This window comes from Anolis carolinensis, unplaced genomic scaffold (assembly GCF_035594765.1).
Source record: "Anolis carolinensis isolate JA03-04 unplaced genomic scaffold, rAnoCar3.1.pri scaffold_13, whole genome shotgun sequence".
Classification (NCBI taxonomy): Eukaryota; Metazoa; Chordata; class Lepidosauria; order Squamata; family Dactyloidae; genus Anolis; species Anolis carolinensis.
The window spans coordinates 19,645,525-19,672,496 of record NW_026943824.1 but is presented as its reverse complement, the minus strand read 5'-3'; the positions used below and the strand labels follow the sequence as shown (position 1 = coordinate 19,672,496).

Genomic DNA, 26,972 nt, shown 5'->3' with positions numbered 1-26,972 from the left:
AAATTTGACAGGCCTGAGTTGAAACGGTTAGTGATAGAAAGCAGCACCACAAAAACTTTGGGTTGTCTTTTCTTTTGGCAGATGTTCAAGAAATACAACAAGTAGCAGCAGATTTACATTTCTCAATAATAATAATAATAATAGGAAGAAATGGAGAAAGGAAAGCCCTGGAACCTCTTTTGCACATTAATTTCATAGCACGAGGATAAGACTTGCATTTAAATACAGTAGAGTCTTGCTTATCCAATGTTCTGGATTATCCAATGTATTTTTGTAGTCGATGTTTTCAATACATCGTGATATTTTGGTGCTAAATTCATAAATACAGTAATTACTACATAGCATTACTGCATATTGAACTACTTTTTCTGTCAAATTTGTTGTATAGCATGATGTTTTGGTGCTTAATTTGTAAAATCATAACCTAATTTGATGTTTAATAGGCTTTTCCTTAATCCCTTCTTATTGTCCAACATATTCGCTTATCCAATGTTCTGCCGGCCTGTTTATGTTGGATAAGTGGGACTCTACTGTAGATGGAAAAGAAAGCAAGTCTCCATTTAACTCCCCAAAGCCCAGCCAGTAGAGCCAATGGTAAAAGATGGGAATCATAAAAGCACAAGCACCCGCTTTCTCCTGTGCTCCTCAGATGTTTTGGCTGAAGCTGAACAATGCTAAGCTGGAATGGAAGTTATGGAGAAATTCGCATTGCTATCTTTTAATATGAAGGGTTTTTTCCCTTCTGCCTCTGATCTCTCTTCATGCATTTGACTCATTAAAATCCTAGAGAAATGGGAACAGCTTGGATAGCACCCAGAAGAGAGTGGAAAGGGCTCTGTTTCAAATACTCGCGCTTAGCTTTTCACTCGTAAATCCAGTGCTCTGCGGTGTCTTCCCAACAGGTCAATTCCTTCGCCTCGAACCAGAGCGAGATCTCTCGCTGGGCGCTTTCTACAGAATCGCTCCCGTGAATTACATTCCTGTGCGGAGAGAAACAGTTTGTGTGTAGCTGGAGATGGGTGTAACTGTGCAGCCAAAGTTTGAGTAGTCGGCTAGCAATATGAAACTGGCTAAGAATTACTGTATATACTCGAGTATAAGCCTAGTTTTTCAGCCCTTTTTTTAGGACTAAAAAAGCCGCCCTCGGCTCATACTCGGGTGAGCATCCTGGTTGGCTTATATTTGGGTCAGTTTAAACTGGAGAATATATAGTACATTTATTATTTTTCTCTATTATTATTGGTATTATTACATTTATTATTTTACTCTATTATTACATTTATTATTGTACTCTATTATTGTTGCTACTATTACATTTATTTTACTCTATTTTTATTATTAATACATTTATTATTTCACTCTGATATTATTATTACATTTATTATTCTACTCTATTTATTATTACATGTATTATTTTCCTGTATTTATTATTATTATTACATGTATTATTTTACTCTATTATTATTAAAAGGATACATAAGCAAATTTACATTGAAGATGAGAATGATTTAATCAGAGTTAGACAGTCTTATCTTAAATTTGAGCTTGATGTAAATATTCAAAAACATTGAACCTACTGATGCCTCAATTAATGTAATTTTTGGTATCTATTTTTATTTCTGAAATTTCCCACCCTTGGCTTATACTGGAGTCAATGATTTCCCAGTTTATTTGTGGTAAAATTAAATGCCTCGGCTTATATTCAGGTCGGCTTATATTTGAGTATATACGGTAGGTTCTTGCGTAATAGCCACAGCACATGTGCTTCATGGTAAAGGTCCCAGGTTAATAATAACAACAACAACAACAATAATAATTTCATTCTTGTACCCCGCCTCCATCTCCCCAAAGGGCTTCGGGGCGGCTTACATGGGGCCAAACCCAGATAAAAATAGCAAACAAGATAAAATGCATCAAAACAAATAGACACAAAAATTCAATGTTACACATTGACATAATGAAATTAAAATGGTGACCATGATAAAACATGAATCAGACATCTGAGTAGAGGTCATAAAAACAAACTGGGCAAAGTGCACCGAGTGAGTTTTGTAAACAGGAGGTACAGTAGAGTCTCACTTATCCAACATAAACGGGCCGGCAGAATGTTGGATAAGCAAATATGTTGGATAATAAGGAGGCATTAAGGAAAAGCCTATTAAACATCAAATAGGTTATGATTTTACAAATTAAGCACCAAAACACCATGTTAGACAACAAATTTGGCAGAAAAAGTAGTTCATTACACATTAATGCTATGTAGTAATTACTGTATTTACGAATTTAGCACCAAACTATCACAATGCATTGAAAACATTGACTACAAAAATGCACTGGATAATCCAGAACGTTGGATAAGTGAGTGTTGGATAAATGAGACTCTACTGTATATATGTATCTTTCTTGTCCACATCTCTACATCTCTTCCCTAGAGGGGCTGAAAAGCAGCATCAAGAGGATGGGCCTTGTATGTGTAGTAGTATGATGATGATGATGATGCAGCACAAACTGCATTGCACTTTCCAACTGTATGACAAGGTATGTCATCTCTCATGGAGATGTCGCTGCCTTTTTCCCTCCAGAAGACAATGAAAAGGCAAACAACTCACATGCCAATGTCAATGCAGAAATCCCCCCGGATTGTTCCAGGCTTTGCGTCGACTGGGTTCGTTTCTCCTATCATTGTGCGAGCGGCTTTCACGACTTCCAGCCCTTGCCAAACCTATGGGAAATTGGATGATGAGAAACCAGAGTCCTGCGGCAGCAGCACTCTGGAACTCTGGAAGTGCTTGGAATAGAAATCAAGCTCACAACAATATGCGGAAGGCAATAATAATAATAATAATAATAATAATACTTTATTTATACCCCGCCAATGGGGACTCGGGGCGGCTTACATGGGGCCATGCCCAGAACAATACAATATAAACAGCATATAAAAGAACAACACATCACAACACAGTGAACAATACAATAAATAATAATATCCATTACAATACAAATCAAGGAAACAATGAAAACAAGGGCGGACCACATGAACATTAAGTTAAAACTCGGGGTGAGAAAGACCTAAGACTAAAAACCATAGCGAACAGGGTCCTAAGGAAGTGGTGTAGTCTAGAGGATAGATATTAGAGGGAGCAACGGAAAAGAAATATAACATAGTTACTCTCCAAAGGCACAACGGAAGAGCCATGTTTTCAAGTCTTTTTTGAAGGCTACCAATGTGGGGGTTTGCCTAATCTCAATGGGCAGTGAGTTCCACAATCAGGGGGCCACAGCAGAAACTGATTTATTCTGTCTGTCCACAATCACTGAATAACAGTACTAAAGGATTTCCTGCTCAAAACACCCTGTAATAAATATAACAGCCTAACTCCCATCCGCCCTTTAGTGGCCAAACACTGTGTCCAGAGTCTGTTCACTGCAATTCCTCATTCCCTTCCCCTCACCGCCCTTCTTTATGGCAGAGAACCAAAGCAGCCAGTCCCAGGCTGCTACAGTGATCCTGACATTCTTGCTTTGTCTCCCCTTTGTGACCTAGTTCACCTAAGACAGAAGAATGGGAGTCGGATGTGAGCCCCAGACCTCTCCTGGACATCTCCAAAATGCTCATTCAAATCTAGCAGAGTGATTCTTAGGTGGTTTTTCTCTGAAACAAGCCTCAAATGTCCCAGAACTGCAAATGTGCACAGTTTAATAATAATAATAATAATAATAATAATAATAATAATAATAATAATAATAATAATAATTTTATTTTTATACCCCGCCACCATCTTCCCAGAGGGACTCGGGGCGGCTCACAGATATAAAACAAGCATACAGTGGTATCAAATACAAAAAACACACAAATAAAATTAAAAGGCATAAAATAAAATCACAGTCATTATAAAACACAGGTTAAAACACAGCAATGAAATCATACAATGGACTGGGCAAAGTGCACTGAGTGAACCTTGTAAATATGAAGGAAGTTAAGGTACAGTAGAGTCTCACTTATCCAACATAAACGGGACGGCAGAACGTTGGATAAGCGAATATGTTGGATAATAAGGAGGCATTAAGGAAAAGCCTATTAAACATCAAATTAGGTTATGATTTTACAAATTAAGCACCAAAACATCATGTTTTACAACAAATTTAACAGAAAAAAGTAGTTCAGTATGCAGTAATGTTATGTTGTAATTACGGTATTTACGAATTTAGCACCAAAATATCACGATATATTGAAAACATTGACTACAAAAATGTTGGATAAGTGAGACTCTACTGTACTATGAGATCATGGGGTGAACCCTGTGGCTATGTCGAGGAGTTAACCAACAAGTACAACTGGTCAGAAGTAACCACTACTATAAGGGTTTAGCGTACAGTAGGCAGTACTTAATTCAGACTTGGCCCAGAATCCCTCTGTTCACACAACCCTGCCCAAAAGTGTAACTTTAATGATGCCCTATCTATCAGGTGTGGCCTGCACGGAAAGAGTGGGAGTGAATAAATCCTGCCTCCAACACATACACATTTCTCTTGGTCTCCATCAATACTGCCATTTTATCATGTATATTCTTTATATTCCGCCACTTACCATGGCCACAACAGGCCCGGAGCTCATGTATTTGATCAGGCGGGGATAGAAAGCTTGTCCGCGGTGAGAGATGTAATGCTCCTTCAGCAAGTCTTCCGAGGCCTGTTCAGTAGACAGAGCGAGTCAAAACGCTAGCCATGCATAGATACATGTATAGTGTCCATGAATCAACCAAAATATATCAGTTTATCTATAATAATAATAATAATAATTTTATTCTTGTACCCCGCCTCTATCTCCCCGCAGGGACTTAGGGCGGCTTACAAATGCAAAAGAGTATACATACAAAAACATCAAATACCGAAAACGCACAAATGAAAAATTAAAACATACGATTAAAATCAAACCATTCATAAGACAAAGTTAAAACACATCAATAAAAACATAAGGATGGGCTGATCAAAGTGCACTAAGTGAGACTTATAAACATGGAGGAAGTTAAAAGTGCTCTAAACATGGGGGAGAACCCAAAAGTGAGCTGAACCCTGAGGCTATATAGAGAAATTACCCATGCGGATGCAACCGGTATAAAGCTTAGGCTTCACCCCTGCTTAAGTGGCTAAGAGGGAAAAGGAAAGGGCCTGTTAAGGAAGGATGGGAGTTGGAGTGCAAAACACCTGGAGGGAAGGCTCAAGTTGGCCCATGCCTGGGTTAAACTTAACACTCTATAACAAGGCCTTGAGGCGAGGGCTCTACTGACCTGCACGAGCTTCATGGCCACCAACTTGAAGCCCTTTTTCTCAAACCTCCAGATGATCTCTCCCACCAGATGCCTCTGGACCCCATCCGGCTTGATGGCGATGAAGGTGCGTTCGTTCACTCCTGTGTAAGCTGGGAACGGGAAATAAGAAATTATTATTATTATTATGACACAGCAAACAAGATAGATATGCTGGATTTCATTTCACAAAATCACAAGTCGAACACTTCCCAAGTGTCTAGGACTGTGTGATGTATTATTATTACTATCAATATTATTATTATTATTATTATGACACAGCAAACAAGATAGATATGCTGGATTTCATTTCACAAAATCACAAGTCGAACACTTCCCAAGTGTCTAGGACTGTGTGATGTATTATTATTACTATCAATATTATTATTATTATTATTATGACACAGCAAACAAGATAGATATGCTGGATTTTGTATCACAAAATCACAAGTCGAACACTTCCCAAGTGTCTAGGACTGTGTGATGTATTATTATTACTATCAATATTATTATTATTATGACACAGCAAACAAGATAGATATGCTGGATTTTGTATCACAAAATCACAAGTCGAACACTTCCCAAGTGTCTAGGACTGTGTGATGTATTATTATTACTATCAATATTATTATTATTATGACACAGCAAACAAGATAGATATGCTGGATTTTGTATCACAAAATCACAAGTCGAACACTTCCCAAGTGTCTAGGACTGTGCGATGTATTATTATTACTATCAATATTATTATTATTATTATTATGACACAGCAAACAAGATAGATATGCTGGATTTCATTTCACAAAATCACAAGTCGAACACTTCCCAAGTGTCTAGGACTGTTGTTGTTGTTATTATTATTATTATTTTCTACCCTGTCCCTCTTTGTGGCCTTCTTTTCTCCTCCTCCTTCCCTTCTTTTTCTCCTTCTTTCCTTCCTCCCTCTGCCCTTCACAGTGTCTTCTGTTCTTGAAGGATTTCATGGCTGGAATCACTGGGTTGCTGTGAGTTTTCTGGGCTGTCTGGCCATGTTCCAGAAGCATCCTCTCCTGACGTTTCACCCACATCTGTGGCAGGCATCCTCAGAGGTTGTGAGGTCTGTTGGAAAGTAAATAAGTGGGGTTTATAGATCTGTGGAATGATGTCGGGGGGGGGGGGAGGGAGAAAAAACTCTTTGTCTGTTGGAGGCAAGTGTGAATGTTGCCATTGGCCACCATGATTAGCATTGAATGGGCTTTCAGTTTCAAAGCCCCACTTGCCTATTTTCCAACAGACCTCACCACCTCTGAGGATGCCTGCCATAGATGTGGGCAAAACGTCAGGGGAGAATGCTTCTGGAACATGGCCAGACAGCCCGGAAGACTCACAGCAAGCCAGACTTTAGATATACAGTAGAGTCTCACTTATCCAAGCCTCGCTTATACAATTTTCTGGATAATCCAAGCCATTTTTGTAGTCAATGTTTTCAATACATCGTGATATTTTGGTGCTAAATTCGTAAATACAGTAATTACTATGTAGCATTACTGCGTATTGAACTGCTTTTTCTGTCAAATTTGTTGTATAACATGATGTTTTGGTGCTTAATTTGTAAATAACCTAATTTGATTTTTAATAGGTTAAATAATAATAATAATAAATAACCTAAATAATAATAATAATAAATAACCTAATTTGATGTTTAATAGGCTAAATAATAATAATAATAACAACAATAAATAATCTAAATAATAATAATAAATAACCTAAGTAATAATAATAATAATAATAAATAACCTAATTTGATGTTTAATAACCTAGTAACCTAATTTGATGTTTAATAGGCTAAATAATAATAAAAAATAAATAACCTAAATAATAATAATAAATAACCTAATTCGATGTTTAATAACCCAATAACCTAATTTGATGTTTAATAGGTTAAATAATAATAATAATAAATAACCTAAATAATAATAATAATAATAATAAATAACCTAATTTGATGTTTAATAGGCTAAATAAAAATAATAAAAATAAATAACCTAAATAATAATAATAAATAACCTAATTCGATGTTTAATAACCCAATAACCTAATTTGATGTTTAATAGGTTAAATAATAATAATAAATAACCTTAATAATAATAATAATAATAATAAATAACCTAATTTGATGTTTAATAGGCTAAATAATAATAATAAATAACCTAAGTAATAATAATAATAATAAATAACCTAATTTGATGTTTAATAGGCTGAATAATAATAATACATACATAACCTAAATAATAATAATAATAACAATAAATAACCTGATGTTTAATAGGCTTTTTTCCTTAATCCCTCATTATCCAAGATATTCGTTTATCCAAGCTTCTGCCGGCCTGTTTAGCTTGGATAAGTGAGACTCTACTGTCATTGTAAATTGTGTAGTTTGACGTTTCTATCCATAGAGATGGGTCAAGGGATCATGGGTGCATCTGTTGAGATGTCCGTGACGTGTGGAAAGCCACGCTGGACATCACCGTGTGGGCGAAACGTCAGGAGAGAATGCTGCTGGGGGGCATGGGGAAGGCCACACAAGCCTCGCTCCCTAGTTCCGGCAAACTTCAGGACGGAAAAGGCACGGGAAGGGCGCGCTCACCTGCCTGGAGGATGCCGGCGAAGAGGCCCAGGAGGAAGAACATGGCGTGAGGTAAACTCACAGGCAGGCTTTCGCGCCGGAACCAGGCCAACCCTCTTCGTTCAGAGCATGCGCAGTTGCTGACAAGCCGGGGCAATGAATCCAAGATGGCGGCGGCGGCGGCGGAGGCTCCGGCCTGGTCAGTGCCGCTGGAGCACGAGAGCCAGATCCTGCTGGACCTCTTCGAGCAGGACGGGCTGGTCATCTGCGGGAAGGGCCTGGGCGTCGACCGCCTCCTCCTCCGCCTCCTCCGCCTCTACTGCGACCCCGCCAGGCTGGTCCTGGTCCTCAACACCAACCCTGCTGAGGAGGTAACGGAGGAGGGAGGGGTAGGCCTCGAGTTCACAAGTTCTCCCTTCAGGGGTTTTGGACTCCAACTCCCAGAATTCCTCACAGCCTCAGGCCCCTTCCTTTTCCCCCTCAGCCGCTTAAGCGGCTGAGGGGGAAAAGGAAGGGGCCTGAGGCTGTGAGGAATTCTGGGAGTTGGAGTCCAAAACACCTGAAGGGAAGGCCCAAGTTGGCCCATGCCTAAAGTAGATCCTTCCTATCCTCCTTTTTCCTACTCCAACCCTTATAAGGAAGGAAAAGCACAATCAAAGCACCCCTGACAGATGGCCATCCATCCTCCAAGCCTCCAAGGAAGGAGCTTCCACCAGACTCCCCAGGCAGAGAGTTCCACTGCTGAACAGCTCTCTCGCTCTATCACACAAACACAGAGTCAGGAAGTTCTTCCTCATTTTAATAAATAATAATAATAATAATAATAATACTATGCAAGAGACTCCCCTCTGCTTCAAGGCCTCCAAAAGAGCTTCCACCAGACTCCCCAGGCAGAGAGTTCCTCTGTTGAACAGCACTCTCTCTTTCTCAGGAAGTCAGGAAGTTCTTCCTAATAATAATAATAATAATAATAATAACACTATGCAAGAGATTATTATTGTTATATGCAAGAGAGTCCCCTCTGCTTCAAAGCCACCAAAAGAGCTTCCACCAGACTCCCCAGGCAGAGAGTTCCACTGCTGAACAGCTCTCTCGCTCAAATCACACAAACACAGAGTCAGGAAGTTCTTCCTCATTTTAATAAATAATAATAATAATAATAATAATAATAATAATAATAATAATAATAATATGCAAGAGAGTCTCTTCTGCTTCAAAGGCTCCAAAGAAGGAGCTTCCACCAGACTCCCCAGGCAGAGAGTTCCACTGCTGAACAGCTCTCACTCTCTCACACACAGAGTCAGGAAGTTCTTCCTCATTTTCATAATAAGAATAAGAATAATACTATGCAAGAGATTATTATTATTATATGCAAGAGAGTCCCCTCTGCTTCAAAGCCTCCAAAAGAGCTTCCACCAGACTCCCCAGGCAGAGAGTTCCACTGCTGAACAGCTCTCTCGCTCTATCACACATATACAGAGTCAGGAAGTTCTTCCTCATTTTAATAAATAATAATAATAATAATAATAATAATAATAATAATAATAATATGCAAGAGAGTCCCCTCTGCTTCAAAGCCTCCAAAAGAGCTTCCACCAGACTCCCCAGGCAGAGAGTTCCTCTGTTGAACAGCACTCTCTCTTTCTCAGGAAGTCAGGAAGTTCTTCCTAATTATAATAATAATAATAATAATACTATGCAAGAGATCTCCCTGGGGAGGGTGTTCCAGGGCCGGGGGGCCACTAATTGAGGAGGAAAATCCACTAATTTTCAGTGGAATTTCCTTTCCTGTTATTTGAATCCATGTCTCTGAGTCCTAGTTCCCAGGGCAGGAGAACATAAGCCTCTTCCTTATGACACCTTTGTCTCTCTTCTCTCAATCTTCTTTTGTCCTTGTGATGCAGCCCAAAATCCCATTGGCTTTTTCAGCTGCTGCATCACACTCCTGGCTCGTATCCAGCTTGTTCTCCACAAAGACTCCAAGATCTTTTTTGTATGTTCTGGAGCCAGGCATCTCCCACCCTGTTTCTTTGTGTTCCATTTGTTCTTGTTGAAATTCATTTTGTTACTTGTGGCCGATCCGCTCTCTAACCTGTGACTTTCTTTTGTTCCCAGGAGTTCTTCATTGACCACTTGAGGACCGAGAACGTGGCTCACCTCCCTCAGCGCGTCACGAACGAAGTTGCCAGCAACCGGCGCTACCAGGTTTACACCGGAGGAGGTGTCCTCTTCGCCACCAGCCGCATCCTGGTGGTGGATTTCTTGACGGACAGGATACCTGCCGACCTGATCACTGGTAAGGAGAGAACAAAAGGTTTGCCTCTCCTTTGTTTCACATGCACAAACCCTATTGACCCAAATCTAATGTTTACCTTTTGGGGCTAAATGGTTTAGTCAAAATTAGGGTGTGCATTAGATTCGCATCATACGGTCATCTTAGTGCTGAGCCAAAGCACTAGGAGCTTCTCTTTGGGGGACCTCATCTCTACTTTTGTGGCTCAATGCTATGGGATACTGGGATCTGTAGTTTGGTCAGGCCTTCTTTGGCAGAGAAGGCTCAAGGACTTGTCAGACCATCCCCCATGATTCCAAAGCATAGAATGAAGTGGATTCATTCTTCAGCATAGATGAACTCCAAAGATTATTTATTTATTTATTTATTTATTTATTTATGTACAGTATTTATATTCCGCCTTTCTCACCCCGAAGGGGACTCAGGGCGGATTACAATGAACACATATATGGCAAACATTCAATGCCAACAGACAAACATATATAGACAGACACAGAGGCATTTAACATTTTTTTCCAGCTTCACAATTCCGGCCACAGGGGGAGCTGTTGCTTCACCGTCCATTAGTGGCTGTACTTCCTCATTCCTTTCCTCGTTTTTTGCTGGCAGTTTTATGTTGTAAATTAGTTAAATTAGCCTCCCGCATAAAGCGTACCTAAATTTCCCTAACTGACAGATGCAACTGTCTTTCAGGGCTGCATAGGTCAACAGCAAGCCGGGCTATTTAATGGTCGGGAGTTTAACCCGACCCGGGCTTCAAACGCATGACCTCTCGGTCAGTAGTGATTTATTGCAGTTGATTACTAGCCAGCTGCGCCACAGCCCGGCCCAAGATCTCTTTTCCATCGCTGCAAGCTTTGTTTTTTTGTTATTTGTTATTCTGTTTTTTTGTCTTTTATTGTTGGTATGGTCAGTGGACTAATCAATAAACAGATCTGTAATATAAAAAGCACTAGGGAAAGTCCAAATCCTGCAGCAGCAAGAAATATATGAAGAAAGTGAAGGAGAAGCAATTGCATTATATCCCTGTAGGAGTGTGTGTCATGTGCTTTAATTGGTGAAAATATGAAATTCCTAATTTCTGTAAAATCTTGCAACCTGTTCTGTTGAAGTATCTATTCCCTTTATGGCAGGAGTTTATTGTTGTTGTTCCATCAGGCATTTTGGTGTACAAAGCCCATCGGATCATTGAGTCTTGCCAAGAAGCCTTTATCTTGCGGCTGTATCGCCAGAAGAACAAGCAGGGGTTCATCAAAGCCTTCACAGATAATGCTGTTGCTTTTAATACTGGCTTTTGCCACGTGGAAAGAGTGATGAGGAACCTCTTTGTGAGGAAACTTTTCCTCTGGCCAAGGTAAGGAATTCCACTGTGATGCTCATAAAAAGTGAATTTGTGGCCATCTTTGCTGCAGTTTCAGATAATTGGTTTAGGAACTTGACCCTTCTTGTGTCAGTACATCTACAAGGATAAAATTATGTTGATTTACTTTCAGATCTTCTCAGGTCCATGGGCTTTGGTCAGAATTGGCATTATTATCCAATTACAATGGCACTTTGAATCATGTAGTTTCAACTTTGGTTTTCATTTCTGTTGGAGATTTTTATAGCCACCGATTTGTCACTTTTTTGGGTATTTGAGCCCCAATATTGCAGTCTATTATAGAAGGAAATCTATGGCGGGTGACAACCTTAGTTCCCACATTGGGGGACACCAACATTATATTGACATTTGTGTTTCAGGAGATGTGCTAAGTGTGCTATCTCTGGCCTTTTTGAAGAAAAGCGGATTTAAAAATAGTTTTTGCGAGCTATCCATTGTTGTGCGTGGCTGTGTTTATGCATCTTTCAGTATCTGGTCTAATTAGGAGACGGGATCAATAATAATAATAATAATAATAATAATAATAATACATCACACAGTCCTAGACACTTGGGAAGTGTTCGACTTGTGATTTTGTGATACGAAATCCAGCATATCTATCTTGTTTACTGTGTCATACAATAATAATAATAATAATAATAATAATAATAATAATACATCACACAGTCCTAGACACTTGGACTTGTGATTTTGTGATACGAAATCCAGCATATCTATTTTGTTTGCTGTGTCATAGTAAAATAATATTAATAATACTTTATTTTTTTATCCCACCTCTATCTCCCTGCAGGGACTCCGGGTGGCTAACACAGGGCCAAGCCCAAAGAACAAATAATAAACAGAATTGATTACATATAAAAACAACATTTTCAAGCAGATAAAATAGACATATTGAAACCATAGTAATGCAATATAATACCATAATAAAACAGTGAAATAACAGAATGATAAAATGCAAAGACCACCATATATTGACAAAGTGAATAAATAATAATATGAGAGGGATAACCTTAATTCACTGGGAAAGCCTATACTTTGTCCAGGTTAAGTCCCTCCAGTCTTCAATTGAAAAGATCAGGTAGCAAGTGAGAATGTCCCTCTGCTTGCGCTAAGGCTTTTTCCTATGTTCCCACCACATCTATTTTTGCACAGCTTTTGAAAGAGAGGGCTGGCATTTGCATTCATTAGCATACACCTTCCCATTGCCTTTCTCTGCCATATTCCCCTCCTCAGGTTTCATGCCGTGGTGCACTCCTTTTTAGAGCAGCACAAGCCGGAGGTGGTTGAAATGCATGTCACGATGACTCCAGCCATGCGCGCCATCCAGAGCTCCATACTGGACATCCTGAATGCATGTGTGCGAGAGCTGAAGCAGTGCCACCCTGCTCTGGAAGCAGAGGATTTGTCGCTAGAAAATGCTATTGGCAAGGCATTTGACAAGGTAGAGATTTTAGATTTTGGAGAGTATTCTCAAAAGTTAGTGGTTCTCTTTCTGAAAGCCAGTGCAAACAACGTAATTTACCAGTGGCATCTCACTCTTGTGGCCATTACGCCGTCCTTAGGAGACTTCACTTACAGTTTATCATCATGTCTGCTGTTTTGTTAATAAAATAGCAAGAGCCTTGTTGGATCAGACCAGACCTGGGAATTCTGTTTACTGTTGTAGCTAAAAGGAAGCCAAGAAATCTCAAATAGATTAAATCAGTGATTCCCAACTTTCTTTGACCAGGGACCACTTTCCAACATTAGTACCAAAAGGGTTATAAATTTGTTTTTGGTCAACTTTAGATTTTGGGATGCTGATTCAGAAAATTGCATTGGATAGACCACATCAGCTCCAGTTTCTGATACTGAACATATGCCATCCAGTAGCCACCATCTGTTCGCCCACAGAAAACCATATTTAATAATAATTGTTCTCCTGCCCTTATCCCTGATTGCCCCTACCTATCCATGAACTCTACTCAGAGTCCTGCACAAGCCTCGCTCCACATATGCAGTATCTATGGCCTGGTTTTAAAGTAATTGCTGTGTTTTATGCTGTTTTATTTATGTTTATATTGTTTTAATTATGGATTGTGTTTTAACCTATGTTGTCGCTGGGCTTGGCCCCATGTGAACTGCCCCGAGTCCTCCTTCTTCATTTTGCCTTAAATGCTGTTAGTCTTGATATTTTCTGGTTGTATTCTGATAGTATTTTTTTTCTTTGTGATTTTTTTTATTGGCTCCGTATATTAGGTAACTTTAAGCACAGGAATCACGGGGCTCAATACAGCATTAGCGCTACATTATTAGGGCTTGAAATCAATATGAGTTAAGTTACTTGTGCCTAACAAGGCCTGTTCATATTCATGTTTGTTCTTTCTTGAGTACATGGTCTGATGCTTCTGCCCTTGCATCTTTTTGTCAGGGCCCTGCTCCCAAAACCCTGTCCTAAAGACACCTCCATGCCTTTCAAATATTTCTGTCGACCGTGGGTCAGATTACAAAACAACCCACCCAGAGTTTGGCAGTCTTGTATTCATTAATGACATGTTCCCTCGACTTCAGTACGTTACTGACCAAGCATTCATATTGTTCGCCTGTTTCTTTTGGAATGAGATAACAGGATCCTTTTGTTTGTGGAAGGTTTTGCAGGTCACTGGCACAATCCAGATGTAATTCTCCAATTGAACTTTTCTCCCTTGCCACCAGCTGTGTTTTCCTCAAGAGAGGAATTTTGTTTTGTTTGAGCTGGTGATTTTTTTAAAAACAGAGAATTTGGGCATCTGTAAATTGTTCAGCTTGGGATTGTTTGTTTGCTTGCTTTGTTAACATAAAATAGTGTTTTATGAGCTGTCGTAAGTGTCTGGCTTGCTTATCTTATGTTAGTTGACAATGAAATAAACATTCACTTATTTGAGCATCGTGTTCCAGGACTGTAATATTATTGGTATTATTTTGATTAGTGTTGTACTTTGGTTTTTTTAAAAATGCACTTAATCAAGCGAACCTTAAAAGTTAAGAACAAAAGGTGGGCAAGGAATCAAGCCTGAATGTAAATCAGTGATGGCAAACATATGACCCCTTCAGATACTGCTGAGTTGCAACTCCCACTATTCAACTTTATTAGTTTTACAAGCTGGGGTTGATGGGCTTTCCCCTTTACAATCTGAAGGGCCTTATGTTCTTTGGGTTGCTGTGAGTTTTCCGGGCTAAATGACCATGTTCCAGAAGCATTATCTCCTGTCGTTTTGCCCACATCCATGGCAGGCATCCTCAGAGGTTGTGAGGTATATTGGAAACCAGACAAGGGAGGTTTATATATCTGTAGAAGGTCCAGGGTTGTGAGGTCTGTTGGAAACTAGGCAAGTGGGGATTATATATCTGTGGAATGTCCAGGGTGAGAGAAAGAACTCTTGTCTGTCAGAGGCAACTGTGAATGTTGCTATTGGCCACCTTGATTAGCATTAATGGCCTTGCAGCTTCAAGACCTGGCTGATTCCTACCTGGGGGAATCCTTTGTTGGGAGGTGTTACATGGCCCTGGAATTCCTCCATTTTCTGAGTGTTGTTCTTTATTTGCTGTCCTGATTTTAGAGTTTTTTAAAACTGGGAGCCAAGTTTTGTTCATTTTCAAAGTTTCCTCCTTTGTTGAAATTGTCCACCTGCTTGTGGATTTCAATGGCTTTTCTTTATAGTCTGACATGATGGTTGTGAGAGTGTTCCAGCATTTCTTCTATGTTCTCGAATAATAATATGCTGTGTCCAAGTTGGTTCCTCCATTGCTCTGCTATGGCTGACTTCTCTGGTTTGTTTATTTATTATTTATTTACAACATTTCTATCCTGCCTTTCTCACCCAAGGGGACTCAAGGCATCTTACAAAAACTGGCAAAATTCAGTGCCCAAAACAAAATTTAATAAAATCAAACAACACAGTTAAATCAATTAGCAATACTTAATAAAAACATTATACAAAGCTTAAAAACATATAACTACTTAAGCTTTGTATAATGTTTTTATTAAGTATTGCTAATTGATTTAACTGTGTTGTTTGATCTTATTGAATTTTGTTTTGGGCATTGAATTTTGCCAGTGGTTGAGTTAGTCTGCTATATAAACTTTCTTAGTTTTCCCATATACCTCATAACCTATGAGGATGCCTGCCATAGATGTGGGCGAAACGTCAGGAGAGAATACTTCTGGAACATGGCCAGACAGCCCGGAAAACACAACAAGCCAAGGAACAGAAAGTTGCATCAGGTTGAGTTACTCTCAAACCCAGTCTGTGTATTTTTATTCACGCTCCTTCTTTTCCTTCCAAACCTTCTGTGGTCATCTGGTTTCTTAAAGCTTATAAAAGATTTATTTGTGACATCAGTTATGTTTGTGAGGTTGAAACCCTTTCCTAAGAAAAGTTAATTGTGCAGGATTATCAGACCACATGCTACCAGTTTTCTCTCAACTTTTTATTTCCAGACAATTCGTCACTACTTAGATCCACTTTGGCACCAACTTGGAGCGAAAACCAAATCCTTGGTCCAAGATCTGAACATCCTCCGTACTTTGCTGTGGTATTTGACTCAATATGATTGCGTCACTTTCCTGAACCTTCTGGAGTCCTTACGAGCATCAGAAAAAGCCTTTGGTCGTAATTCAGGTATTGGCTGCAGAGGTGTTTTTATAAACAAACAGTGAAATTTTAACCTAAACAATAACAAAATCATGCCTACAGGTCTTTCTGAGTATTTTCCTTCAGGCATAGGGATGGACTGTTAGTGAAATTATTCTATTTTTTCCAGACCTTTTCCGAAACGCCCATTTGTATAGGCACCCATTTTCGGAAGCAGCGCCCGAAAATTAAAATAGAGCCATACGAATGGAACATATAGAAACAGATACAATTCCATACAAATGCACAACTCTAATGTACACCCAGTTTAATTGGACAACACTCAATTTGTGTATCGTGGGCCCTATATCCGTTGTTGCATTCCTGTTCAATTTTATACCTATATTAAAGCCTTCAATGACAAGCATTTTCGTGCCTAATATTTTTTACAATTGTGCTCTATTTTCTTCAAAATTATTATTTTACTTATGTAGATTTTAATACATTTTAATTTAAATATACTTGAAGTGGATAGACTGTTTTAAAATGCAATAGGATTTAAGACGTCTTAAGTAGTCAAACTAGGTATTTAAACCTTTGCTAATGTATGGATATTCTTTTCCATCTTCTAGGTTGGCTTTTTCTTGATTCTAGTACATCAATGTTTCTAAATGCTCGATCTAGAGTTTATTGCCTTCCAAAGGGAAAAGGAAATAAAAAAAGAAAAGCCTCGGATCAAACAGATGTAATGGAAGAAAGGGGTATATAACTTTTTTTTTCTAATTTGCCATATAAAATAATATTCATTATCATGATTCCTTGAGACTGGTGATGCTACTACAGGCATGGGCAAACTTCAGCCCTCCAGGTATTTTGGACTTGTGGGAGTTGAAGTCCAAAACAATTGGAGGGCCAAAGTTTGCAACAGACTATCACTATACCACTTTGCATTCTAGAGTATCTCTGAAGTTGATGGCTATCTATGCTGATGTTACCGCTGTTCAGAATCTATAGTTAGCAAGGTTATGTTGTCTTGAAAAAGTCATGCACAAAGTATATTGTTGGATTGCAATTTCTATTCACCCTAGTCAGCATTCTCAGTGATGCTAAGAGTTGCAGTCTCATCGTGCATCTGCCATCCTTGTATCAATATATGGGTTTTGATTCTTGCCTAATAGTTGTAAAATATCCAGGAAATTCATAATAGAAAACACATTTTAATTCTGTTTTCTTCTTTTGTATTTCAGAACAGAAAAGGGAACTGGTCTTGGAAAGTAACCCAAAGTGGGAAGCACTCACAAATGTACTGAAGGAGATTGAAGCGGAGAATGAAAACAGTGAAGCTCTGGGTGGGCCAGGTAAATGGTAGTAATTCTCAGAGGCACAGAATATACATAGGGATGTGAGACATGACAAGGCAGAACGTGCCACTGTCAAACAATGGGTATTACCCAAAAGTCTTCCTCATTTTCTGTTGCAATCTTTCTGATGATCAGGTTCTCTTGAGATGTAGGCTGTAAAGCATGCCAGTGGAATATATATATTTTTAGTAAGATAGTAAAAAAGGAGTTATTCCTTCCATATACATCAGCCAATTCTGAAATTTCTTCTCTCCCCAAGTCAGACGTCAACCCTCAAAAGTATAGTTGTTGTTATGTGCTTTTGTGTCGTTTCTGCCTTACGGCAAAGTTAAGGTGAATCTATCAGGGGGGTTTCTTGGCAAGATTTGTTCAAAGGGGGTTTACTTTTGCTTTCCTCTGAGACTGAGAAGTCATTATTATTATTATTATTTTATTATGACACAGCAAACAAGATAGACATGCTGGATTTCATCATCATCATCATCATTTAATTACTTATTAATCACCCTCCATCCAAGATGCTCTAGGCGATTTACAAGATAAAATTGTAAAGGATAAAAATACATACATACAAATATTGATAAATATATATTTTGTAATAGTGATTTCCTATCACAAAATCACGAGTCGAACTCTTCCCAAGTGTCTAGGACTGTGTGATGAATTTTCGGATGATGCGTGCAGATCCCAGTAGGGTGGCCTTTTGCAGTTGGCAATTGTTGGCAATTATTATTATTATTATTATTATTATTATTATTATTATTATTATTACTAATACCCCACTTTATCTCTCCCAAAGAAGACTCAAAGCAGCTTAACATAAAAGCATTAGCATGTAATTTGCCCTAGGGGATCCGGTAGATTTCCAAAGTCCTAGTTTAATGCTCAAACCATTACTCCACACTAACCTGGGAGATAGGGTGGCCAAGTGGTCTAAAGGTTGGTAATATCGCTCTTTAGAAACGTGCTCTAAAAATGAATGTGGCCTCTGAGCTGAAAGCCATCTCCACGCTTGTGTTGACACAAGGGGTATATATACTATACACAATCCCTTTTTGATGCATGTCCCTGTCTAGGGATAAGATTAGAGGACCAACTCTTTGTACCACCTTCTAACCCACTCGTTCTTACTTTCCAGGGCGAGTGCTTATCTGTGCCAGCGATGATCGCACCTGTGCTCAGCTCAAAGAGTACATCACAGTTGGAGCTGAAGCTTTTCTAACGAGGCTCTACAACAAAACATTTGGAAAAGGCAAAGAGGGAGCTGATGCCTGCCTCAAGGACAGGCTAGCAACCAAGTGCCAGGGAGATGATTCCAGAAAACTTGGGCCCAAGGAAGCCAAAGCAGAGTCTTCCAAGTCAAGGAAGAGGAAAAGGATGCCAGCACTCACCCTGACACAAATGTTGTGCAAAGAAGAGCAAGAAAACATCGCAGAGGAGCAAGAAGACTCCAAGGAATTAGGCAGCAGCCAAGGGAACAGCAACAACGAAGCCAAACCTGACTATGTCCAACTGAACCTTTCCTCCTCAGATGGCTTTTATGGGATCTTAAAGGAACCGCTAACTCTTATTCATCCACTGAATGGTGGTGGAGACCCTTATGCCCTCACACGTATTTTACACGAAGTGGAACCTAGATATGTTGTGCTATATGATGCAGAGCTGACCTTTGTTCGCCAACTGGAAATTTACAAGGCAAGCAGACCTGGAATACCTTTGAGGTATGCTAAGCTTGGGAGGGGGTGGCTCCTGAGGGAACCGTTTTAATTATGTCTGTGTTCAGATATATTTAGGATTGTCCACTTAGAATAAAAATGGATTGTGCCCTGACCCATAAAAGAAACTGGAATTATGGCCTATAGATAATAATAATAATAATAATAATAATAATAATAATAATAATAATAATAACTTTATTTTTATACCCCGCCCCATCTCCCCGAAGGGACTCGGAGCGGCTTACATGGGGCCTAGCCCGATAAAACAATCAAATATCAATAACACAGCAATAAAACAATTATACCAATAAAAACATCAATATCAGTAAAAACAATCGTTAAAATAATCATTTTATTTCTTTATTCATTACTTTCCTTTGAGACAAAGAGAGTGTGACTTTTCCCCAAAATCACCTAATAGATTTTCATAGCTAAATATGGATTTGAACTCTAGTCTCCCAGAGTCCAAGTGCCACTCTTTCTCAAATGATACTTGAATATTACTTAATGCAGAAGTAAATTTCTGTGGGTTCAATAACATGAAAAACTTTTTACATTGTTTTTAAACAAATACAATTAGGACTTCATGTTTGTCAGTACTAATTCTTTTTCCAAAATTGGGAAAAGTTTTTAATCAGCTAGGTTTTAACAGAGCTGTATTACTTAGTTTGAGGACACAAAAAATGGCTAAGAGACACATATTTGTGGGTTTACCTTATCTTCTGGAGTTTGGATAACATCTGCGTATCTTGCTTTTCAGGGTTTATTTTCTTATCTATGGAGGTTCGACAGAGGAACAGCGCTATCTTACCACACTAAGGAAAGAAAAGGAAGCCTTTGAAAAACTTATTCGGTAAAGTTTAACTTGCACAGTACATTCACTAACACTAGCCTTTCATTTTGGACCATTATGTGGCATCACAAGGCTAGATTTCAAGGGACACTGGGCTAAGTGCCTTTTAGTGGGAAGTTTTTTGCACTAGGTGGCATTAGGGGGGCTGTCTAGAGATAACAGCAGCTTACATTACTTTGCTAAGCTTCTGGTATCATATTGTTTTTGGCTCTTATAAAAAGATCTTTCTTTTTACAGTTGGCAAAATTGTAATTGCAATGAACAGCTAGCGCTCCTATTTCACCAAAACCATTTCCAGACATTTGAAACAGGCAGCACTTTGGATATATTTTTGTTGCTATAGCACTTTGGTTTGTTTCCTTTCTGTTTCCAAGGTAACATTTAAATAACGTGCAGAATTGTCATACAATTTTATAATGAAAATCCTAACATTTGCAAAAGAGAAAGGGTTTGGTAATATTCAGTGTGAGGAACAGAAACTACTCTGAATGTGGAAATAGCACAAGAGCGGTCAAGGTCTTTTGCCCCATGTCCTCCATGAATTTGTATCCTCTGCAAAAGAGCTCTGAAACTCTTTGTGTGTGCTGTCTTGAGTTTCATCCTGGAAAGAAGGTGGAGAGTAAGCAAACAATAACCTTGAAGCCTGTCATTCATGCAGCTGCCCTTATCTGACTGGTGTATGCCTCTATGAGTGCCTAGTTCAAGCACTGGTTTATCTCAACATGGGATGATTGCTGAATAATAATAATAATAACTTTATTTTTATACCCCGCCCCATCTCCCTGAAGGGACTCGGGGCGGCTTACATGGGGCCTTGCCCGATAAAACAATCAAATATCAAAACACAGCAATAAAAACATCAATTATCCAATAAAAACATCAATTACAGTAAAAACAATCGTTAAAATCAACATAAAACATACAATATTAACACTGGAGACTAATTCATAGAACCCAGGCAAAGTGCAACTACGTTCCCCATCAGCTCTCCGCATATTGTTTGGGGATAGAAAAAAATTGTAGTTCAGCACATCTGGATTGTACTACCGGTAGTTTCAGGAAGGTTTTGTTACCTTTTTTTTAGCTACTCCAGTGAAACAGTGCTAGAGTTTCAACATCAACAATTAAGGTGTTCTAAAAAAGTGATACAACAGACCATAGGATAATTCTGCCTGAAATGCAGGCATTTATATTCTACCATCTAAGGAAATACATTAAAAAATATTCTTAATGTACTAAAAAGCAAAAATATACTATTCTAGGAGTAAGAACATGCTTTATGAAATATAGACTTATCATAAATGCACGTTATATTCTTCTTCTATATCTCTCTGTTAACCAAATGATGACATACTGCTTGGAAATCCTGACTATTAGTATTACTACTATTATTATTTTATTTTCCATTGGAACAATATAAATATGGACATTTTAGCTTTGTTTTTGGTTTTTGGTTTTTTTCCCCTCTCTCTCCCTTTTTGATCCTTTTTAAATCTCAGTTTTCCTACTTTCTATACAATCAAATGTTCTCACTCTTTCGATGTTAATTTACTCTATCTTATAAGGTAAAACTTCAATAAAAATATATTTTAAAAAAATTAAGATGTTCAAAATGTTCCTAAAGTGTTGTCCTGTCTTCCCATATCCACCAGAGAGAAGGCCAACATGGTTATCCCTGAAGAAAGAGAAGGGAGAGATGAAACATGTTTGGATTTGGGAAGAGATGCTACGCCTGCTTCTCTTACTAAGGACACTCGGAAAGCAGGTTGGTCATTGCAACGTCTGAGATCTCGTTTCCTCCGATTAGTAGGAATCCCTTAGGGTTCCAGGCCACAGACTTTCCCATTGTTTACTTTCTGGATTTGTGGGAGTTTGATAACTGGTATTGAAAGGGTTTGAACCTGGAGCCTTCTACAAGCGAAATATTTGCTACCATTCTATGAGCCCCTCTCTACCATGCACATGTTTTGACCAACATAAATGGAAAATCGGTAATATTACCATAGATCAAGTTCTAAAGTCAGTTGAAGCACTACATTTAATTTCAGAGAAGTTCTCATGGGCCAGAATGCAGTGGTTGACATGCCCAGAATCAAAAGGGTAGGAGCATACTAGCATGACTTTAATGGCAAATTCTTAGGTAACGCATTTCAGCTTTTTGTAATGATAACCAGTATGGTGCTATGGTCTGAGTTGCTGGATTACGATTCTGGAGACCAGAGTTTGAATCCCCACTCCATCATGGAAATCTGTAGAGTGAGCTTGGGCAAGTAATATATTCTCAGCCTAAGGGGAAAGTGACAGCAAACTTCACCTGAAGAAATGTTTCCCAAGGAAATTCTAGGATATGATCAAAGTAATTTCAAGACAAATAACAACAACCAAACTTATACACAAGCTGGCAACCAACAAAATATAGTGTCACTGGGAAGGTAGTGTTACCGTTGTGGAGCAGAAAGGATGAGATGGAATCTTAGAAGGGCCAGATTTGCCAATTCTCTGAGATTCCTCACCTCTGCTGTAGGTCCTGTCCTCAAATCATTTGTTATAAACTCCTTGCTAGTTTGCTAGTTCATTTTGTTCCATCTATTTATGCTTACTAATGCTATCTCTCAGGTGGCCAACGACAGGAAAATGTACAGCAAAGCATTGTTGTGGACATGCGTGAATTCCGCAGTGAACTTCCATCTTTGATTCACCGCCGCGGCATCGACATTGAACCGGTAACCTTGGAAGTGGGTGACTACATTCTCACACCTGACATTTGTGTGGAGCGAAAAAGTATCAGCGATCTAATTGGTTCCCTGAATAACGGCAGGCTTTATTCCCAGTGCGTTTCCATGTCTCGTTATTATAAGTGTCCTGCCCTTCTCATAGAATTTGACCCCAACAAATCCTTTTGTCTCACTCCTCGGGCCTCTCTGTATCAGGAGATATCCAGCAGTGATATTGCTTCAAAACTTACTCTTCTGACCCTTCACTTCCCTCGGCTTCGTCTCCTTTGGTGTCCCTCTCCTCATGCCACTGCTGAATTGTTTGAGGAATTGAAACAAAACCGACCACAGCCTGAATCGGCAACAGCCATGGCCATCACTGCAGATTCAGAAACCCTTCCTGAATTGGACAAATATAATTCAGGTCCCCAAGACTTCCTCCTGAAACTTCCAGGTGTGAGCGCCAAAAACTGCCTGACCATAATGAATCGTGTTAAGAATGTTGCAGAACTCATAACCTTTTCTCTGGACAAGCTGACGGAACTCCTGGGCAACACGGCCAGTGCCAAGCAGCTTTATGAATTCATCCACTTGCCCTTTACAGAAGTCGTTCCACAAGGGAAAATAAAGAGATGATGAATTGTTTTAAGCCCTTGAGGATTTATCATATTGACACGTTTTAATTAAACGTGATCATGTCTTAGGACTGGTGTATCTTCCAGAAAAAAAACTATGTGCAATAATCTTAAAACTGTACCATTTTGGGATTTACGTGATGGTGTTTACATGTTTTAATGTTTTCCGATACTAGCCACTCACTGCCTTCTCCTTGTTCTGCTAGCTTATAGCACGAAGGAGTTTATTCTTAATGTGATGGAGTAGGTTGACAGTATGAATTTTCTCTTTCACCATATTCTCTTTTAGGATGTGAAATCTGTCTCTGATTTATGACCTGCCCTGGAAGTATTTAATGGAGTGTGAAGGATCATATCATTATCCTACAAACCAAAATGGTTTATTACAGGAATATTTTGTATGTTAGGCACACTTTGTGAATATATTCATTGCTGGTACTTTCTCTCACCCACAAGCTTTTTGCCAATATTTTATTTAGCACAGGGGAAGAGTTCTTTTAAAAATCTCAATTTGTCCTGGAACTTATATAACACAAGTGCTGCAATAAACCTTAAATTAACTACTGCGTAAAACCGTCTAAGCTTTCCTGAATGGAGTGGGAGGAATGTCATAGGTAAGCTTGCTCTTCAGTGGGATTTTTCTGCTCAGGATTCATTTTACTTTTGCATGGTTACGGTATATGAACACTTGCAAATATTGTGGACTTTAAATGTTCCACAAGAAAAAATACAGGACCTTATCTCATAGTACCTGTAACAACAGAAATACTCCAATGATTCCTTCCCAGCCTGTTTTCCTTTCTTTTTTAAAAAAAGAAAATGGGTTCCCTGGAACTACAAAGACAAGTATATCCACTATTACTGTAATACAGAAATCGTTAAACCTAAATTTAGTTCTATACATCAATATGAAAACAGATACAAAAGGCGTTGCTAAACAATCAAACAAAGGACTGTTACATTCACAGTAAAAACAATATTTTTCTCTTGAAGGATGAATTTACAGCACTTTATGAAACCTGTCCCCACTGGGTTGCTTTTAATTACTCTTTTTATCTGCTTGGATTTTAATATATTTGTCCATTATTTTATTTGTGTATTGTTGGAATGTTTTAAGTTTATGTTATATATGTTGTTGTTGTTTGGGCTTGTCCCTGTTGTGAGCCGCCCTGAGTCCCTTCGAGGAGATGGGGCGGGATATAAAAATAAAGTTTATTATTATTTATTATTATTATTATTACTCCTCTTCTCATAAACAATAAATGTTCTTTAGTTCTTTAATTGTTCCACATACACAAATTGAGTCCTCTTCTTATATATAATGATTGTTCTTGTTTCTTTATTATGGATAGTAGACTCCAAAACCACAACCAGTTTCAACTCAAAAGAGTCTTCATCAGGTGGATTGTAGTCCTTTTTTTTTGTTTGTTTTTTACAGTGAATGTAACAGTGCTTTGTTTGATTGTTTAGCAACGCCTGTTGTATCTATTGTCATATTGATGTATTGAACTAAATTTAGGTTTAATGATGCCTTTCTTTTTCCCCCCATCTTTTCCAATACAGTACAGTCTCACTTATCCAAGCTAAACGGGCTGGCAGAAGCTTGGATAAGTGAATATCTTGGATAATAAGGAGGGATTAAGGAAAAGCCTATTAAACATCAAATTAGATTATGATTTTACAAATTAAGCACTAAAACATCATGTTTTACAACAAATTTGACAGAAAAAGCAGTTCAGTACGCAGTAATGTTATGTTGTAATTACTGTATTTACGAATTTAGCACCAAAATATCATGATATATTGGAAACATTAACTACAAAAATAGCTTGGATAATCCAGAAACTTGGATAAGCGAGGCTTGGATAAGTGAGACTCTAATGTATTATATCAATTGCAAACTGCATTAAAGTTGGGATTTGTGTGGAGGCAGTGGGATGCCCATCAGGTTTGCTCTTATTAATGTTTTGTGTTCCTACTACTATACATCTTGGGATACCACAACAGTTTCTTATTAGGGTCTTACTAGTCTTGTGCTTTTTGTATAGAATCGCTATCTGTTTCTTTTTGTTACATTCGTACAGCTCCATTTTTGTTTTTGTGCTTCCAGAAACGTGGCCTTTCTGAATGAGTTGTTTCATTCTTTCATCTGAATGAATGAAAATGTTGTCCCATTGGCTTCCCATGCTCCCCTTCCCCTCATTTTTTTGGGCTAGGGGGTCTCACTATTTCACTGATCCTCAGGCTTTTCTCCAGCATTCATTTCAATGAATGGCCAGGGCTTGCAGGCAAGCACCAAGTGCCTAGAAGGAGGCACTGTTTAGCACTCGGCACTCAGCTGCAGGCCCTGGCAGTCATGGAGGCTTTGGACCTGCAGGCCACACACATATTATTTTAAATTTTGTACTATGTCAATGCATAATTTTTTATATTTGTGTTTGTACTTTGATGTGTTTTATTATGTTGTTGTTTTTATCCGGGCTTGGCCCAATCTATGTCAGCCGTCCCGAGTCCCTTCGGGGTGATGGAGACGGGTATAAAAATAAAGTACAGTAGAGTCTCACTTATCCAACGTTCTAGATTATCCAACATTCTGGATTATCCAAGCCATTTTTGTAGTCAATGTTTTCAATATATCGTGATATTTTGGTGCTAAATTTGTAAATACAGCAATTACTACGTAGCATTACTGCATATTGAACTACAGTAGAGTCTCACTTATCCAATACTCGCTTATCCAACATTCTGAATTATCCAAGGCATTTTTGTAGTCAATGTTTTCAATATATCGTGATATTTTGGTGCAAAATTCATAAATACAGTAATTATTATGTAGCGTATTGAACTACTTTTTCTGTCAAATTTGTTGTATAACATGATGTTTTGGTGCTTAATTTGTAAAATCATAACCTAATTTGATGTTTAATAGGCTTCTCCTTAATCTCTCCTTATTATCCAACATATTCGCTTATCCAACGTTCTGCTGGCCCGTTTACGTTGGATAATTGAGACTCTACTGTATTATTATATTATTCCATGCAGGAAAAATGGAGCCCCCGGTGGCGCAGTGGGTTAAACCCTTGTGCTGGCAGGACTGCTGGCTCGAAGGTTGGGTTGCTGACCTGAAGGTTGCTGACTCGAATCCAAAAGGGGCGACCACAGATGAGCTCCCTTTATCAGCTCCAGCTCCAGCTCCATGTGGGGACATGAGAGAAGCCTCCCACAAGGACGGTCAAAACATCTGGGCAACGTCCTTGCAGACAGCCAATTCTCTCACACTTGTGGTTTCTCAAAACACTCCTGATACAGGAAAAGAAATGCAAGGAAAGCACAATCAAAATATCCCTGACAGATAGCCCTTCAAAACTTCAGAGACTGATTCTGAGGCAGGGAGTTCCACTGCTGAACAGTTCTCACAGTCAGAAAGTTCTTCCTAATAATGTCCAATGCAATCTGAGGCTGTCAGGAAGGGTGGGAGTTGAAGTCCAAAACACCTGGAGGAGGGTCGATGTTT

At 38.8% G+C, this 26,972-nt stretch overlaps 2 protein-coding genes and 1 long non-coding RNA gene across 3 annotated transcripts; 1 reads left to right on the top strand and 2 right to left on the bottom strand.

Annotated features, from left to right (window-relative positions):
• Positions 1–56: 56 nt before the first annotated feature.
• Positions 57–8,047, bottom strand: nme3 (NME/NM23 nucleoside diphosphate kinase 3). Its single transcript, XM_062964657.1, has 6 exons — positions 7,933–8,047; positions 6,181–6,404; positions 5,289–5,419; positions 4,589–4,690; positions 2,610–2,722; positions 57–980 (listed from the first exon to the last, which is right to left on the bottom strand). Exons 2-6 carry the CDS (start codon positions 6,371–6,373, stop codon positions 863–865), a joined length of 657 nt encoding a protein of 218 aa, XP_062820727.1. The 5' UTR covers positions 6,374–6,404; positions 7,933–8,047; the 3' UTR covers positions 57–862.
• ercc4 (ERCC excision repair 4, endonuclease catalytic subunit) lies at positions 8,026–24,031 on the top strand. Its single transcript, XM_062964653.1, has 11 exons — positions 8,026–8,282; positions 10,027–10,207; positions 11,363–11,558; positions 12,819–13,026; positions 16,045–16,225; positions 16,810–16,938; positions 17,425–17,535; positions 18,677–19,259; positions 20,017–20,109; positions 21,762–21,874; positions 22,726–24,031. The coding sequence occupies exons 1-11, from the start codon at positions 8,079–8,081 to the stop codon at positions 23,457–23,459; spliced, it is 2,733 nt and encodes a 910-aa protein (XP_062820723.1). The 5' UTR covers positions 8,026–8,078; the 3' UTR covers positions 23,460–24,031.
• On the bottom strand, positions 11,554–26,972 carry LOC134294241 (uncharacterized). The gene is made up of 3 exons (XR_010001206.1): positions 26,581–26,972; positions 19,971–20,071; positions 11,554–11,663 (listed from the first exon to the last, which is right to left on the bottom strand). It is a non-coding gene; the product is annotated as an uncharacterized LOC134294241 (long non-coding RNA).